The sequence below is a fragment of the Eupeodes corollae genome, chromosome 1, assembly GCF_945859685.1.
Source record: "Eupeodes corollae chromosome 1, idEupCoro1.1, whole genome shotgun sequence".
Taxonomy (NCBI): domain Eukaryota; kingdom Metazoa; phylum Arthropoda; class Insecta; order Diptera; family Syrphidae; genus Eupeodes; species Eupeodes corollae.
Genome location: NC_079147.1, coordinates 227,676,899 through 227,692,919, shown reverse-complemented (window position 1 = coordinate 227,692,919; position 16,021 = coordinate 227,676,899). Strand labels below are relative to the sequence as shown.

The 16,021-nt window shown below is 30.7% G+C and overlaps 1 protein-coding gene across 5 annotated transcripts in view; it reads right to left on the bottom strand.

Annotated features, from left to right (window-relative positions):
* Positions 1–16,021, bottom strand: part of LOC129953831 (1-phosphatidylinositol 4,5-bisphosphate phosphodiesterase) — a 109,438-nt gene that overhangs the window by 43,899 nt on the left and 49,518 nt on the right. For 4 of the 5 annotated variants that reach the window (XM_056067315.1, XM_056067316.1, XM_056067317.1 and 1 more), the window contains exons 2-3: positions 7,711–8,179; positions 518–577 (exon numbers count right to left, since the gene is read on the bottom strand). In XM_056067315.1, coding sequence (XP_055923290.1) covers positions 518–577; positions 7,711–7,881 — 231 coding nt within the window. In that variant the 5' untranslated portion in view covers positions 7,882–8,179. Of the gene's footprint in view, positions 1–517; positions 578–7,710; positions 8,180–16,021 lie in introns of those variants that run through there. The other variant, XM_056067319.1, reaches the window with a different exon arrangement.

Genomic DNA, 16,021 nt, shown 5'->3' with positions numbered 1-16,021 from the left:
GAACCTTTACATTCTTACATAAAATACCAGCTTCTTATAAAACTTTAACTTTGACATTTATAAATGCTAGTTTCTAAATTGTTTTAATCGTATTAGGTTGAGATTTTCAATACGTTTTAGAATGTTGTTGACAATAAGAAACATTTAAACGATTTAATAATCATTGCTTTTTAATCCGTAAATAGTTCGCGTACGTCAGATTTACATTTATTTTATTGAAGTTTTAATTGTCTTATAAATTTATAAACATTTTGTTGACTTGCTGTTGAAATAAATGCCGCTTATTTCTGTGTTGAAGACTTTCGTCCATATTTAGACGTTTTTATCTGTAAAACACAAATTTTGTTTGTGCCAAAACGTTCAATTCAATTAATTTATAATTAACTACTACATACATAATAGCATACAAATTCTAGCCGTATTACATTATCATAAAAGAACTAAATAAACTTGTATTTAAGTTTACGCAAAATTAAAATTAAATACTAAATTTGTTAACAATTATTATTCTTCTTACCTTTGGTGTGCCGCCTGCTCTTATGTCACTGACTTGACACAATTCTATCACGTCACCTTCCTGTTGAAAATACAAATCTGATTAGTTAAACTAATTAATTAATTAATTATATATAAAAACTGAATTTCAATTCAAAACAATTTACGAAAAATAAAAAAAATTAAAAAATTGGTTATCAACAAAAAGGTTCACCATCTTCGTAGTAGATTTTAACTATTTCAATGTTCATAATTTGTCCAAAAACTTTTTTGAAGTACTAGTATTGGATTCGTCAATCGAAACGCAATCATAATAGGTCAGTTCCGCTTTATTTAACAAAATCTCAATGGGAGATCAAAACCTTTCTTTCTCAATCAGACTTTTTGACACCTGTCATAAATAAAATTTACTTGTCATTTGTGTTTTTTTCCTGACGGGTGTGAACAACCCTTTTTTCGACTTTTTTTTGGCTGCGTTAAATCTCAGACAGATAGGGTATCCGGATATCTTTTGGCTAGTGTTGTACGTGTACGATAACAGCTGATCAAAAACAGCTGAGATGTCAAAAAAGGAATTGAAAGACAGAACAGCTGATTCAACACATGGTTGAATTTCAAGAAACTTGAAAATTGATTTTAGCCTTTTGTATTTGTTGGTAAGCAAAAAGATACAAAATGTTAGTTGAAGTTGTATTTGAGGATGTTCTGTACATAATAGGCGATAAAGAAGCTATTTGCCTCCGAATTTAGAAGATATTATGATCTTTTTTTTTAACTTCAAAATAGACTTATTTTATTCTTGTTTTGTAGATAACCAATTTGCTAGGTCTTAACTCCAGTCTATCTCACAACAATTTTGACTTCGAAGCTTAAATGTTTGTCAGTTTTTTGTGAACAGCTGAATGTTGTTTTTATTTTTTGGTACGAGTAGCTATCTCAAAATAGCTATCGTTCAACAAGGTATCTAAAAATCCACCTATCCAAGATACCCTATCCATTTGAACGCAGCCATTTTTGGTTTCTATTTTTCAGTCAGGTATTTTGACACCTGTCATAAACATAATTTACTTGTCATTTGGGATTTTTTTTTGTGACGGGGATGAGTAAAAAAATTTGGCCAGTTTATATTTCTAAGATGTCTGAGAATATTTTTAGACGTATTGACAGATCGGGAGAGTGAAAAATAAACATGATTTACTATTCAGTCTCACCTCAAGTAGCACACTGGTGCATATTTTGGTGTAAATTCAATAATTTTGGTGCGAAACTAAGAAAATTGAAAAAACATTTAATATTTTGGTGTATTTTTCAAAATATGCCGGTAATCAAAATACACCATTGCCTTTTCTGTGCAAAATTTCATCTTTTTTTTTAAATTCGGTGTACAAAATAAACTGATTCTAGGATGTTTTTATAATACACCATTAATGGTGCATAAAGTTATTCGATTCTGAAACAAACCAAAGTTGTATATTTTTTACACTATGTTTAGTAGATAAAATACACTAAATGAAATGGGCAATTATATTTTGGTGGAACATTTAAACAACGTGGAAATTAAATACACTAAACAACATGGTGTGAAAAATAAATATGAAAACATTATTGAACTTAGACTGAATATATCGCCATTGAATTGTTAACGTGCTCACACTACAATTATTGATAATTAACAAAAATGAGTAGCTCAAATTTAATAATTATTTGAAGTGTTATCCTGAAAAAATATCCTGCTGAGCATATCAAATGCAAACTTATTTGTTTACATCCATATCATATGGAATGTAGACAAAATAAACAATCTTTTAACGCTTAAAGAGGCGTCTTTTTCCCTTTAATTCACACATTATAATGTTTTATACATTTAGTTCACATTTAGCTATATTTTTTTCACTAAGAAAAAAGTTATTTCAAATATAATATATATTGTAAAGAAAGATCATCTTGTGCATTGTTTACTTTTTTACAGAGAGTTTGGTGTACCTTAAACACACTTATTAGTTTGGTATAGAAAAAAAACACCACACATAACAATGGGTGTAATTAATACATTATTTTTGTAGAATATACTTGAATGAATACACCACACAGGGAAAAGGTGTACTTAATACTCATTTTTTGTGAAATATTCACCATTAAATACACCATACAGGAAAGAGGTGTAATTAATACTCTTTTTTGGTGAAATATGTACACAACACAGGTAATGGGTCTAATAAATACACTATTTTGGTAGAATTTGCACCATTCCATACACCAAAAATAGAATTGAAATATACGAGTATCATCTCATATACTCAGTCAATTGTCAACTTAGCAAATATTTTTTTAATAAAAACATGGCTAACGAAACCACTTTATTCGGAAAGTTTATTTGTGTGGTTTGCGAGGAAAAGGATAATCACAGGTTATCGAGGACCTACCATTCAATTGGTACAAAGGAAACTATATTTATTGGCCGAGATCTAAACAAAATCAGAAAAAGCAATGCCAATTAGATTTTCCGGCAAATTTGAGCGATGCTAGTGAGTGGGAGCCGTGTCGAACGTTGCGACTTGAAGCTTAAAATTAAAACTTAAAAATTACTAATGCAATTACATATGTACCTTAATATAAATAAATATTTTTCTACTTCATATGTCCCTAAATATTAATAAATATTTTTACTTCTTATGAACCAATTTTGTTTTTGTTTTGAATAAACTTTTAGACATTTCCTACACCATTTAGAATATATTAAACATAGCGAAAAATATTCCTGTATATATTTTGCACAATGGTGCATTTTTTTCGTTTCTCCTTTGATTTGGTGCTTTTTTATACCATTTTCTCAAATTGATACACATCAGTAAATAATCTGCACAGTTTTCAGCAAAATAAATGTACCGAAATTAGAAGGTGGCATATAATTATCTTAAATGGTGTATTTTGTTCTTGTTTTTCTAAATTAGTGCATTTTATTCTCTAGATTCAGGAATCAGTGTATTTTTTACACGGCAGCCATATTTTTCAAAAAATATTTAGGTAAATATGAGATTCCAATGGCAGCCATTTTCAAAATGAAGACTATGATTAATTATTTTATTATATATTTTCAATGAATTATTCAACTTTTTTGGTATTTTCGACTTTTTTATAAGCACGTATTTAAAAAAAACTAAGAACAACCAAAAAACTATGAATTTTGAAAAATGAATTTCCACGAATCGATTTAGAAAGCTTTAATTAAGTAAAATTATTAAGGCGCTCGATTTTTAGATGGGGTAGGACCGAAAATCAGTCGACAGAATGTACTTCGTTTTGAAATTAGACACTCAAATTCATATTAATTCATGATTTTATTGCGCACATATTATGTATTAGAATCATAGAAAGATCAGAATTCTTTTATAGACATTTTCCATCAGGAAATAAACCATGGTGTAAATTTTAATTCATCAAACTAGTTTTCGATTAAAGAAATAAACTTCGGTGTATATTTTGTTTCAAAATGAATTCTGAGTTTTGAATTTTTTACACTAATGGTATATTTAATCCATCAAATCATCGTATATTTATCACACTCTTGGGAAAGATTTTCCACCAAAAAGTGGTGTAAATTGTATACCATTGAGGTGTAAAAATTGAGCTTATTTTCAGAACACAATATACACCTCTGAAGTATTATTTATTCTAGTTACCAGAACAATTTGTATACCACTAGCAAAACTTAAATACCAAAATACGGTATACTTTTTGTACAGCTAGTGTAAATTTTAAACGGGGACGCGGTATAATTTACACTAAATCGAAATTTAATGTTCAAATATTGCACCAAAAAGTGGTGTATTTTTTATATTCAAAAAGTATATCACGAAAGTGTAAAATATACCCCAAATATTTTGGTGTATTTTGAAATTTTGTGCTACTTGAGACCTAGCAGTCAAATAAGGTTAGCATTTATTTTCATCTTTTTTTAATTGTGCGATATAGAATCCTTGAGAAAATGAATCATACAAATTCTGTTTTTGATTTCTGACAGAAAAAGTGAGAAATTTTCTTTGTATTTCCGACAATATTTAAATCTCTGAGATCTTAGAAATATAAACTGACACCTATTCTAGTTCTAACCTAAAAATATGTTTCACCAACTAATTTTGCAAAAGTCAAAGTGCCATTGAGATCTCAAAAAGATTTTGATAGATAGAACTTGTAAGCAAAAACTTGCTCCAAAATTTGATAATGTCAGTTTTGTTCTGGCAATCTGAAATCTTCTATATTTTTCAGGAAGTGTTCTTTAAGGGCCAAAAACTTCTTTATGCGCCAGTTATAGCCATCATTAAAATCAAACCGGATTTTTTTTTGAATTGATATTTGACGGTGTTTTTCTTTGATTAGAATGAAAATTATAACCTGATCGATCAAAAATCACACAAAGAACTTTTTTTGAGGAAAAAAAGTGTAATTGCGCATTTGTTTTTCTCTAAAAATATATTTTTCTATTCTCCGGACGGAAATTAATTTTCCTGAACAGCTGATACTTTTATGTTCAAAACTGAAACGAATCGTTCCACTGGTTTGTGTTCCAATTTCACACACTTCCTATGACAGATTTCTGTCAGTAAAAGTTTTTGGGTGGAGTTCAATTTTAATGAGATGCAGATGCAAGCACTTGATGTTTGTACAGGGTGGTATAGTTAGTGGTATCTATTTAAATCTTAGGTTATTTTGACTCTGACAGCTATTTTGTCGCTGGAAATCATAATAGAAAATGAGTATCATACCTCCGCGAAAATGAGTCGATTTATAGCTAAACCACGCTTTCGGTCTTGCCGATTTTGACAAATCGTTTAGACACAATGGATTCTTAGGCAATTTAAAATTTTACCTCCAGCTTTGCCTGCGCTTTGGATCTATTAAGGTGACGCTTTGACAGCTGACAACTGTATTATGATTGCAATTTTGTTTAGATTTATTTTAAAAAAATCAAAAAGTGTAAGTAAACTTAAGTAAACTTTCTTCTGAGAGCCCGAAGTTTAAGGTCGCGCTTTATAACACATGATATTGTAAATTTTATAAGAAGCTTATCACAAGTCCCACCGACCTACTCACTTTGATCTATGTACTAGATCCATTGTGGTACCCTAAAGTATTTTAATTTAATTTTAATTGAGTTTTTTTAATGTATGATTTCCATGGGTTATCATTTTCCAGCCATTTAGAGGCTTTGATTTCACCAAGAGACTGATTCCTGGAGTGTTTTCCAGGTCTTTAAGTTTCTTCATTTATTTATTTACTCCTAATACAAGCTATTTGCAAAAAAGGATTTAAAGCTAGACTTAAATCTATTTAATTCTTTGAGAGTGAGATTTCTAATATTGGGATTTAGTGACATAGGGTTTCATCTTTAGACAAACCTTTGATGAAGCCAAGGGATGAGTTGGATTTGTTAATAATATAATCAAAATGAGCTCGAAAATTTAACTGAGTGTCACAAATAACTCCTGGGTTGCAAATAGAACATACAAATTGAATGCTGAAGTCTAGCAGACAGTAAGTTCGCTTACGGGTGAATTCTATGAATTGGCATTGAGTTCTAAGAAATTTTTGCAGCTCCAAGTCTGAAATAATTCAAGATCATTTAGGAGTAAGACAGAATCGTTATTTTCTAGTCATCAGCGTAATTGGAGACAGTTGAATTATCAAGGGCATTTATAACGCCGTTGATAGCTAAGACAAATAACAAAGAACCAAGGTGGCTCCCTTGAGGGACTTCTGAGTTCGCATAAATGGGATCGGTGATTGGGAATTCGAGGTGGTAAACGAATTTGTTTATCTGGACACTGCTGTTAATTCTGCAAATGACACCAGCGCTAAAATCAAACGCAGAATTACCCTTGCTAATCGCTATTTCTTTGGCCTAAGTAAGTAATTGAGGAATAAGGAGCTATCGCGAAGTACCAAAGAGATACGGTACAAAACTTAAATCATCCCAGTCTTGCTGTATGATGCAGAAGCATGGACCCTCTCCCAGTTGGATGAAGGACCTCTTAGGATCTTCGAGAGTAAGGTTCTGCGTACGATCTATGGTCCGGTTTGTGTCGACAGGCAAAGTAACATCTGGCGGAGAAGAATAATTAATCAGGAGTTATACGAGCTATACAGCGACTTGCCACTGGTCAAAAAACTTAGTGTACAACGCTTAAGATGGCTAGGGCATGTCGAGCAGCAAGCTAGAGATCGAGTAAGCTGGCGAAAGTTATTACTTGAGACTCAGAAGCATAATGCGCTGTAGCGCCAACTAAAGTAAAGTAAAGATCGGGAATGTACGCCTAAAAATATATATATAAATATATATATATATATATATATATATAAAAATATATCTGCGGTTCTTAAGGTACGATCTGAGCCATGAAATAAAAAAGTGTGCGAAATCAAGGGCTTTAAGTTTAAAATAAATAATTTAGTGACTGAAAACTTTACTAAGGGCTGCAGTGATAACGTCCACTTCATTCCCTTTCTCTTATTAGTTAAGAGTTTTGGACACACATTCAGTAAGAATGGTTGTATTGGATCTGCCTTTTTAGAGGCCATATTGTTAAAGAAGGATATTCCTAAGAGTTCATATCTGTGTGGTAAAAGAGAAGTGGGCAACGGCAGTGTCTTATTGTATCCCAACAAGTTGTGACCACGAATTTTTCGCATACAATGTGTATTTGACTCAGCACGTGACCATTCGCCTTGTAAATGGTTTAAAGTATTGGCATTGAGCAGCTGACGAGGCGCATTTTCATTGCGGTGGATACATTAACAAACAAAATCATCGTATCTGGAGCTTGGAAAATTGTAAAAATCGAATACACCTAAAGAATATAAAATCAAAAATAAGGCGAGGCAATAAGGACGATGGCAAATACAGACCTACGACAGTTTTTTTTTTGTCACTTAAATTGAAGACATGGATTTGGAGGACCTCTGCTGTTTATGTAGGATGGCGCACTATGTCACACAGCCAATAAGCTGACTAGGTCAACTGGTAGGTAAAGCAATTTCAGAGAAATTGGGTTTTGTTTTTTGAATCCTAAGAAAACACTTTCAAAAGAATTTAAGAGTATTTCGCATGCAACAATTTAGAAGATCATCTCTACTAAAGTCATCTACCCGAGTTTAAACGATACGATCTTAAGCACTAAAGCAAATAACACAAAAGTACATATGTAAAGTATAAATTACCTTTGATTCGCTCTTCCAGTACAAAAAGAAACCATATTCATCGACTCGAAACAAAGCGTCCTTTTCAAAATCGGTTGTATCTTTGTCTTCGAACCACCGATCGAAAACCAATCCTGTTGTTAGCTCCGGCGGAACCGGAATGATCCAATCGAATTCGTACTTCTTCGTCATGTTGTTGCTGTTGTTGTGAAGTTATTAAATTCCTGACGTGTGGTTATCTTAAGTGTTAACTTGATGATGATGAGATTAAAATTGAATTCACGAGACAGAGCTCTTCAATCAGATCAGAGTGTGAGCAGTGATACTCGTATAATTCTATAAATTGAATATATTTGGCAAGTATTTTGGCGATATCTATGCGAACTTCACGCAAAAGCTGGAAGTTCAATTCGAAACAAAATTGATTTTTGCCTTCGGTTTTTGCTTAGCTATATGGAATGCATTAAATACTGAATTTTAAGGTTGATATCTGAAAAATAAAGAACAGAAAAAAGAGAATGATAAAAGAACGCTCGTTACAATTTGAATAGTACTCGTTAATATGGTAATTGAAGCAAGCACTTTATTCAATTGGTGTCACAATGGAATTGTGTGGTGACACTTTATTTTTTTAAATAGACATAATTCGAGTATCTTATTTTATTATTACCATAAAAAGTGCACTTCAAATACAATACAACACAACAGAAAGAAGTAAAACGGTAGGTATTTTTGATTGCTTTATTGTTTAAGTTCAATGAAGCTAAAATGGGAATTTTCGTTAGTAGATTTATTAAAAAAAAAAAAGTTAATGGATGAGGACCATTGAGTGTAGAAAATGATGATGTAAGGTACTATTCAATTCTATTTTATTTATTTAGGTTCATACACATTTTGTTTGAGAGTTTTTTTTGTATTTTAAAATAGGACTTAGTCTAGAAACATGTTTGATACATCAATTTTTGAAGTTTGATAATCAATCAAAAACGGGTGTTTTAGTTTTGACGTGTTTTCAATATGGCAAACAAAATTTTTCGGGGTTGGCCCTTTTGACAGGTGTCATTTGATTTATGCTCAGTTAAGCTTACTATTAAACAGTCAATAGACTTACTCCTGAACTTGAAAATCGTGTAAATTTATTTCCAAAAAAAGAGGCTGGGATGCGACCCACACTGATAACTTCCCATCCCGTCTGTCGATTTGTCTTGCTTAAAAGTTTGTCTATATGTACTCGTATCAATTTTTACCAAATTTGCGTACTATTTTTTGTAGATTTTATATTTTATGAAAAAAGGACTGTTGGATTTTTATATAAAAATTACTGAATATCGAAAACAATATTTTCTGTAAAATAAAATAAGTTTGAAGCCAAAATTTTTAATTTTTGAAAAGATATTTGAGTCGAAAATCATTTTTTACCAAATTTTGTTAATTTTTTTTCGGTTTTTAATTTTTTGTAAAAAACCTGTCAGTTCGATTTTTTTCAAAATTTTATCGAATGTGGTAATAATATTTCTTATAAGATAAAATAAGTTTGAAGCCAATATTTAAAATTTTTGAAAAGATATTTGAGTCAAAAATCATTTTTTACCAACTTTTGTTAATTTTTTTCGGTTTTTATTTTTTTGTAAAAAACCTGTCAGTTCGATTTTTTTCAAAATTTTATCGAATGTGGTAATAATATTTCTTATAAGGTAAAATAAGTTTGAAGCCAATATTTCAAAGTTTTGAAAAGATATTTGAGTCGAACATCAATTTTTACCAACTTCTATACATTTTTTTTTTAGGTTTTTATTTTTTGTAAAAACAAACTGTCAATTCGATTTTTCTCAAAATTGTATCAGATGTCAAAAACATTATTCTTCGTTGCACAAAGTTGTTTTGGAGATGAAATCATATTTTAGGCGTAAAATTTTGGAGGTGACAAATTTTTTTCTTCAGATTTTTTGATTTATAAAAAAACCGTTAAATGGATTTTTTTAAAAAAAATATATTTCTTTAATATCACGTTTCAATATATTATATAAAATTTAAATCAAGTCTCTAGCGTTTTTGGTTCGTAAGATATTTAGGGTTAACCAAAATGTTCACCTTTTTTTCAAACTGCTATGGTGAAAAAACCACACATGCAATTTTCTTAAGAGCCCTTTCTGCAATTTTTTGCCTTATTTTCTGTATAACAAAATTTATTTGACATCGATATTTTTTCTTTTTCTTGTAGGACGAAAAAAACGTCGCGAACGTACGGACGTACGAACGTACGTACACACGCACGCACAGATTTCTTTCTAAAAATCTTTTATTACGACTCTAGGGACCTTGAAACGTCGAGAAATGTCAAAATTTTCAATTTGACAAATCGGACCCATTACAATAACTTCCTATGGGAAGTTAATAATGGTCCGTAATATTGCTGAAAAAAGTAGTTGAAACTTGGGCCTCTCGGCTAGAATTTCTACGAGCCAGCCATTTGCCTGAAAGCGTTTTTAACAATAATGCCAACCCGTGGAAAGATTGCACTACATAAAAATTGCAAGCTTTTTTAAATTTGGGTGTCAGACCTTTGATGTGAGGCAAGAAAGCTTCAAGTTAAGGTTGGTTTTCGTCCATTTCTTGTAGTTCTGTTGGCTTCTATTTCTTTCTATTTAGTTATTAATGTTAAATTCTTTAAAAATGTGAATAGTAAATTGTCTGTTCAGTTTTAAAAACATTAAAAAAGATTGTAGTGTACCACTGTTAATAAACGTTTTTAGATAATTCCATTTTCTTAGAAGATTAGCTCAACTAAAATCTTATAAGTCTACAGTCTTATTTCAGTCTGCCCGATTGACAATCTTTGAACAATGTTCTTTCTTAATTATAGTTTTAAATTTTGAAAACATACAAAAAGAAAAGGAAAAGGCAAAAAAAAGGGTAAATTCACAAACGTCTAGTTAGGCGTGACTGCTTTTTTGCTATGCTGATCGTTGTTCAGCTGATTACGATGTGATGCTGATTGACAAAAAGTTTTACGTTAAAAAACAACTTTGATTTATGATGGATGTGATAATAATAAAAACTCTCATTGTAATTAAAATCTGGAGTCACACATGCAACTTCATATTTTAATCTGAAATTCATCAAACTATAATTACCTTGTTTTTAACACTAAGAATTTAAAATTTGATTTACTTTTCTAAGTCTTTTCCGCCATTTTTGCTCCAAATTGCATCGGCATTTGGCGTTTTTCTTTTTTAGTTCAGAGCTGAGCTCTGAGAAGAGTATGAGCAAGCAGAGTAGAGTAGAGTTCTGAGCGGATTATGTTCAGAGCTCTTTGATTTAATTATGAAACAAATTGAGCTTTTAAATGTCGTCTGTTTGAAGGCGTTCACAATTTTCTTTAATCAAATTAATTAATAAAACAGTCATAGAGTTGGTTCATTTGACTCCTGAAATAAATTTGATTCATAAAAATGCTATATGCATAGTTTTTCTAAATTTGTTAATAATTTATGGTTAATGGTTGAAGTGCAATTTCTCATTTCTAGCCAATCTACAAGATTCGTGTTTAAAAACAACGCCTTTGATTTGTTTAAATTGACCGTTAGATTCTACAAATTGCTGTTTACTTCGAGACGGTTGATAAATAGTTGGAACGTTTCTGGAGAGTAAGCAAAAAGAACAACATTATCGGCAAATATTAGGGCTTTAATTAGAACTCCAGCAAACTCTATTCCTCCCTATAAATCATCAATGAGATAAAAGAGTTTTTGTTAACAGTTTTGATATATGCTGGCTTTTAAAATTTGACATAAGTATTAATTTTTTGGAAATGAGTTTTTTTAAGAAAAAACATTAAAGTTATTTCTTGGTTGGTTCTACTCTCACCCCGTTTCCTCTTTTATTTTTCTCGCATCGTGTGCAAATTATAAACTTCCTATAGGAAGTTTTTATAATCAGTCCGATTTGTCGAATTGAAAATCTTAACATTTCTCGACGTTTCAAGGTCCCTAGAGCCGAAGATTTTTAGAGAGATGTCTGTGCGTGCGTGTGTTCGTACTTCAGTACGTTCGGGAAGTTTTTTTCGTCGTCCATAGCTCAAAAACTAGTAGAAATATCGACTTTAAATAAATTTTATTATACAGATAATAATGAAAAAAGATGCAGAAATAACTCCAAAAAAATGAGTTGGAGGTTTTTTACAAAAAGGTGAACATTTTGATTAACCAAAAATATCTAAAGTACCAACAGCGCTAAAGATTTGAATTAAATTAGTGCTTATTTCTTTATATAGTTTTATACTTCCGCTGAACGATACACCCAAAACGAGTCACTGTTTGGTGTGGATTTCGGTCCAGACATAATTGAACCATTTTTCTTAGAAAATGAGGAAGAAGTCGCCGTTACAGGCAATGGCGATCGTTATCGGGCCTGTTGAACAAATTTGTGTTCAAAAAAATTGAAGAGAAGGATATTGGCACCATTTGGTTTCAACAGGATGACGCGACTACGTACCACACAGCCGAAGCTATACTCGATGTATTGCACTCCCTATTGTAACGTGATACCAAACAAATATATTTTTAAAAAAATCCAATTAACGGTTTTTTTTTATAAGTCAAAAAACTGAAAAAAAATATTTGTCACTCCGAACGTTTTACGAGCAACAAATTACTAAAACTTGGAAATGGCATTCTCATGAAAAAATTATATCGCAAAAGCTCGTTAAAACAAATAACTTGCTTAAAATAATTTGCAGTAATTACAAGGGACCTCACATGAACACTGCAATCGATATAGCAAAAACGCTTTTAAGAGGAGCTATCCAACACGGCTTTACTGTATATTCTCATTGGACTAAGCAAAACGACCAGAAGGTACATGTTAAAATAAATGCTGTGCTTAGAACTGCTTAAGGAGCATTACCTTCAACTCCCGTCGAAGCTTTACTTGCCGAGGCCAATATCTCAGGTTTTACAAATATGAAAGTTATAGCGCAAAATAAACTTTTTTCTAAAAGTATTGTAAATACAAAGCATGCTCTGCATGATATTTACAAACCAGGTTGGTTTCAAGTCGAAACCTTAAAGAACAAAAGTGTCATCTTCAATTCAATTCGCAACATCAAAGCTTCAAAAATAAACATACCCGAAATTCACAATTATGATGAATAAACTCCTCCTTGGCTGTTTCCTAGATATCTTATAAATATTTCTTTAAAAGAATCTTCAAAAGAAAGCACACCAAATGAAGTCTTTTGACAAAAGTTTGCTGAAATCATAGAAACTGGCAATTTTGGTTGCGTTCTATACACGGACGCATCCTGTAAAGATGGCGTAACCTGATACTGCGTTTATAGGCTTGACAGTACCAACAACAAAGTCTTACTCCAACAACTTATCACCCCTGACCAAAATTCGTATACTGGTGAAGTAATGGCATTAGTGGAAGCGTTCAAATATGCCCTAAATTTAACAGTGACTCTTTCAGCTTAATTCTGGCTATTAAAATCAACAAAAACCAGGTACCAATCATTCAAGCTCTAAGAGCTCATCTCTGCTCAGAAGTTCCACGCATTCATTTAATATGGTCACCAGGACATGTAGGAATTCCAGGGAATGAAAAATCAGACGCTGGTGCACGCCAAGCAACTATAATGCCTCTAGAATACAAAATACCACCATTTGCAAACTCCATATGGATTCATTCTTTCAAGCTTATTCAAGAGGAATCAGAGAATCGTTGGAATCAATCAAAATCATTTCTGAGAACACATAAGCTAAATTTATCACCTGTAACCCATAACAAAGACTTAAAACGATCTCAAGCAGTACAGATTTCACGATTGAGACTAGGCCACACAACGTTTAACAAATCGCATCTCTTTAAAAAAGAAGACCTACCATTATGCAACTTTTGCAGAGAACTACTAACAGTTAAACATATTTTGCAATGCTGCAGAATAACAACGCCGGAACATTTCAGGGGAAACGTTACCAGTATCAAATAATAACATTAATAAATCCCTTATATTTAATATTAAAAATTGTAAATAAAAAATAATAATTTATGCACATGTTTAACTTATATAGATAAAAATATATGTATTTGAAATATTAATATATAAACCTTAAGAAAATTGTGTTATCAGTAACCGCCATATGGGCTGGCGTTATAACCCGAACAATGTAAATTTATTTATATTGTATCCTTTGAAAATAAAATAAATTATTTTGTGCAACGAATATAACGTTTTTAAGATCTGCTAAGATTTTGAAAAAAAAATCCAATTGACAGTTTTTGTACAAAAAATAAAAACCTAAAACAAAAATATTAATCAAAGTTGGTAAACATTGATTTTCGACTCAAATATTTTTTCAAAAATTTGAGATTATGGCTTCCAACTAATTTTATCATATAAAAATATTGTAAAATGTCTGAGAAAAATCGAAAACACAGTTCCTTACTAAAAATATAAACCTTAAAAAAAATTAATAATAGTTGGTAAAATTGAGTTTCCACTCAAATTTCTTTTCAAAACTTGGAGATAAACCAATTTTATTTTGTCAAGATTCAGTAAATTGCGATTTTTTTTAAATATGACAAAAGATTACTAAAAGTTGCTACAAATTGAGGCTTAATTAATATTTGACTCAAAAATCTTTTCAAAAATTTTAAGTTATGGTTTCAAACTCATTTTATTTTATATAAAGTATTGTTTTCAACATTCAGTAAAATTTTAAGAAAAGTGACAGTTTTTGTACTGTAAAACTTAGTAAAAATGTACCTTCGACTCAAATATCTTTTTAAAATTTAAAAAATGTTGGCTTCAAACTATTTTTATTTCACAGAAAATATTGTTTTTTATAAATCTAACAGTATTTTTTATAAACAATTAAAATCCTTTAAAAATAGAACGCAAAAATAGGTTTTCGACTAAAAATCTCGGTAACTAAATAGATTTTGAAATAAATTTATTTCATCATATGCAAATATTTTAAATTTTGTTAAGAATAATTTAACTGATAACTTTTTTAACAAAACACAAAAACCTACAAACCTTTTCGGTAAGAAAAATCGACAGACGGGATAGAAAATTATCAGTGGGGGTCGTTTCCCAGCCTATTTTTTAAATTTGTTTTCCCATTCGTCACAAGCAACAAAATCAATACCAAGTAAGTTACTGCCATTTAATTATGATATTAACGTAAACCTATTAAACCAATCAATCAAGATAAAAAAAATGTGTATGTTTAATGGGAAACACGTCATGAAAAATTAAATTATTAGTCTACGTCTATGACGTCAAAAAGCGTTTTCTTTGAATAAACGAACGAAAAACATTTTATTCAAACCAAATATGTATAAATTAGTAGATATTTCAATATATTTATCTTGTCTCATTAATGCCACTTCATTTATTCCATTTAGGGTAATGCATGAGTTCGAAAAAGAAAAGGATCGTTCAAAAGAGGAATCTGTAATTTAAAAATTACTTTATTTACATATTCGTACTGTACTTCACTTAATATATTAAATAATTTACAGGTTAAGCAGGTTGGTATCGGTAGGGTATCTTATTGTGAATGAAGGTAGGTACCTAGGTAGCTGAATTACGACGGTAAATGTTATTATTATTCCTTTTATATTTGTCTAGACTGTTCTCTGATTTCCAGTAAGCAAGTGTCCCAAAATAAAGGATTTTTATTATCAAAAGAGATAAAATTAATCGTATGAAATAAATAAATAAGCAAGTGCATTATTCACTATTTTTTCCTATAAGCAAGACCAAATCTAAAGAGTGTATCAACTTTTCACCAATTTGATGCTCTGTCTGATTCCATCCAAAGAATAATTCGTTCCTATTCTCTAACTGAAATTGTTATTGATATAAATGTACCTTCTCAGTTTTTGAGTAAAACTCACATCTCTGGGTTGGTGTTCCAGGAATTTACTGAACTTTCTAAGAAAGGGGTTATTCAAATAGGAACGTTCAAAATGTTTAATGATTTATTTAAGTCGTTGCCTCGTTGTTTCACTTTTCTTATATTAATGAATTGTGCTCTAGTGAAATCATCAGTTACAATCCTCCCCTTTATCAACTTAAACGTTATACTCGCAAGACCTGGGGCCCTACTATGTAACTCGATTTTACTTTTGATTCTATTCGAAACTCATTTCCAATTTTACCTTTAAATTGTACTACGTATGAAAGTAGAATCGGATGCCGGTTATACCAACTTGTTTTCAAAAAAATGTGCACTTTCGAACGAGTATCGAGTTGTTTGACAGTTAAAAAAAAAAATTTGAAAAAAATAATTATTTCAGAAATGGACATTGTTGGAATTTGGTT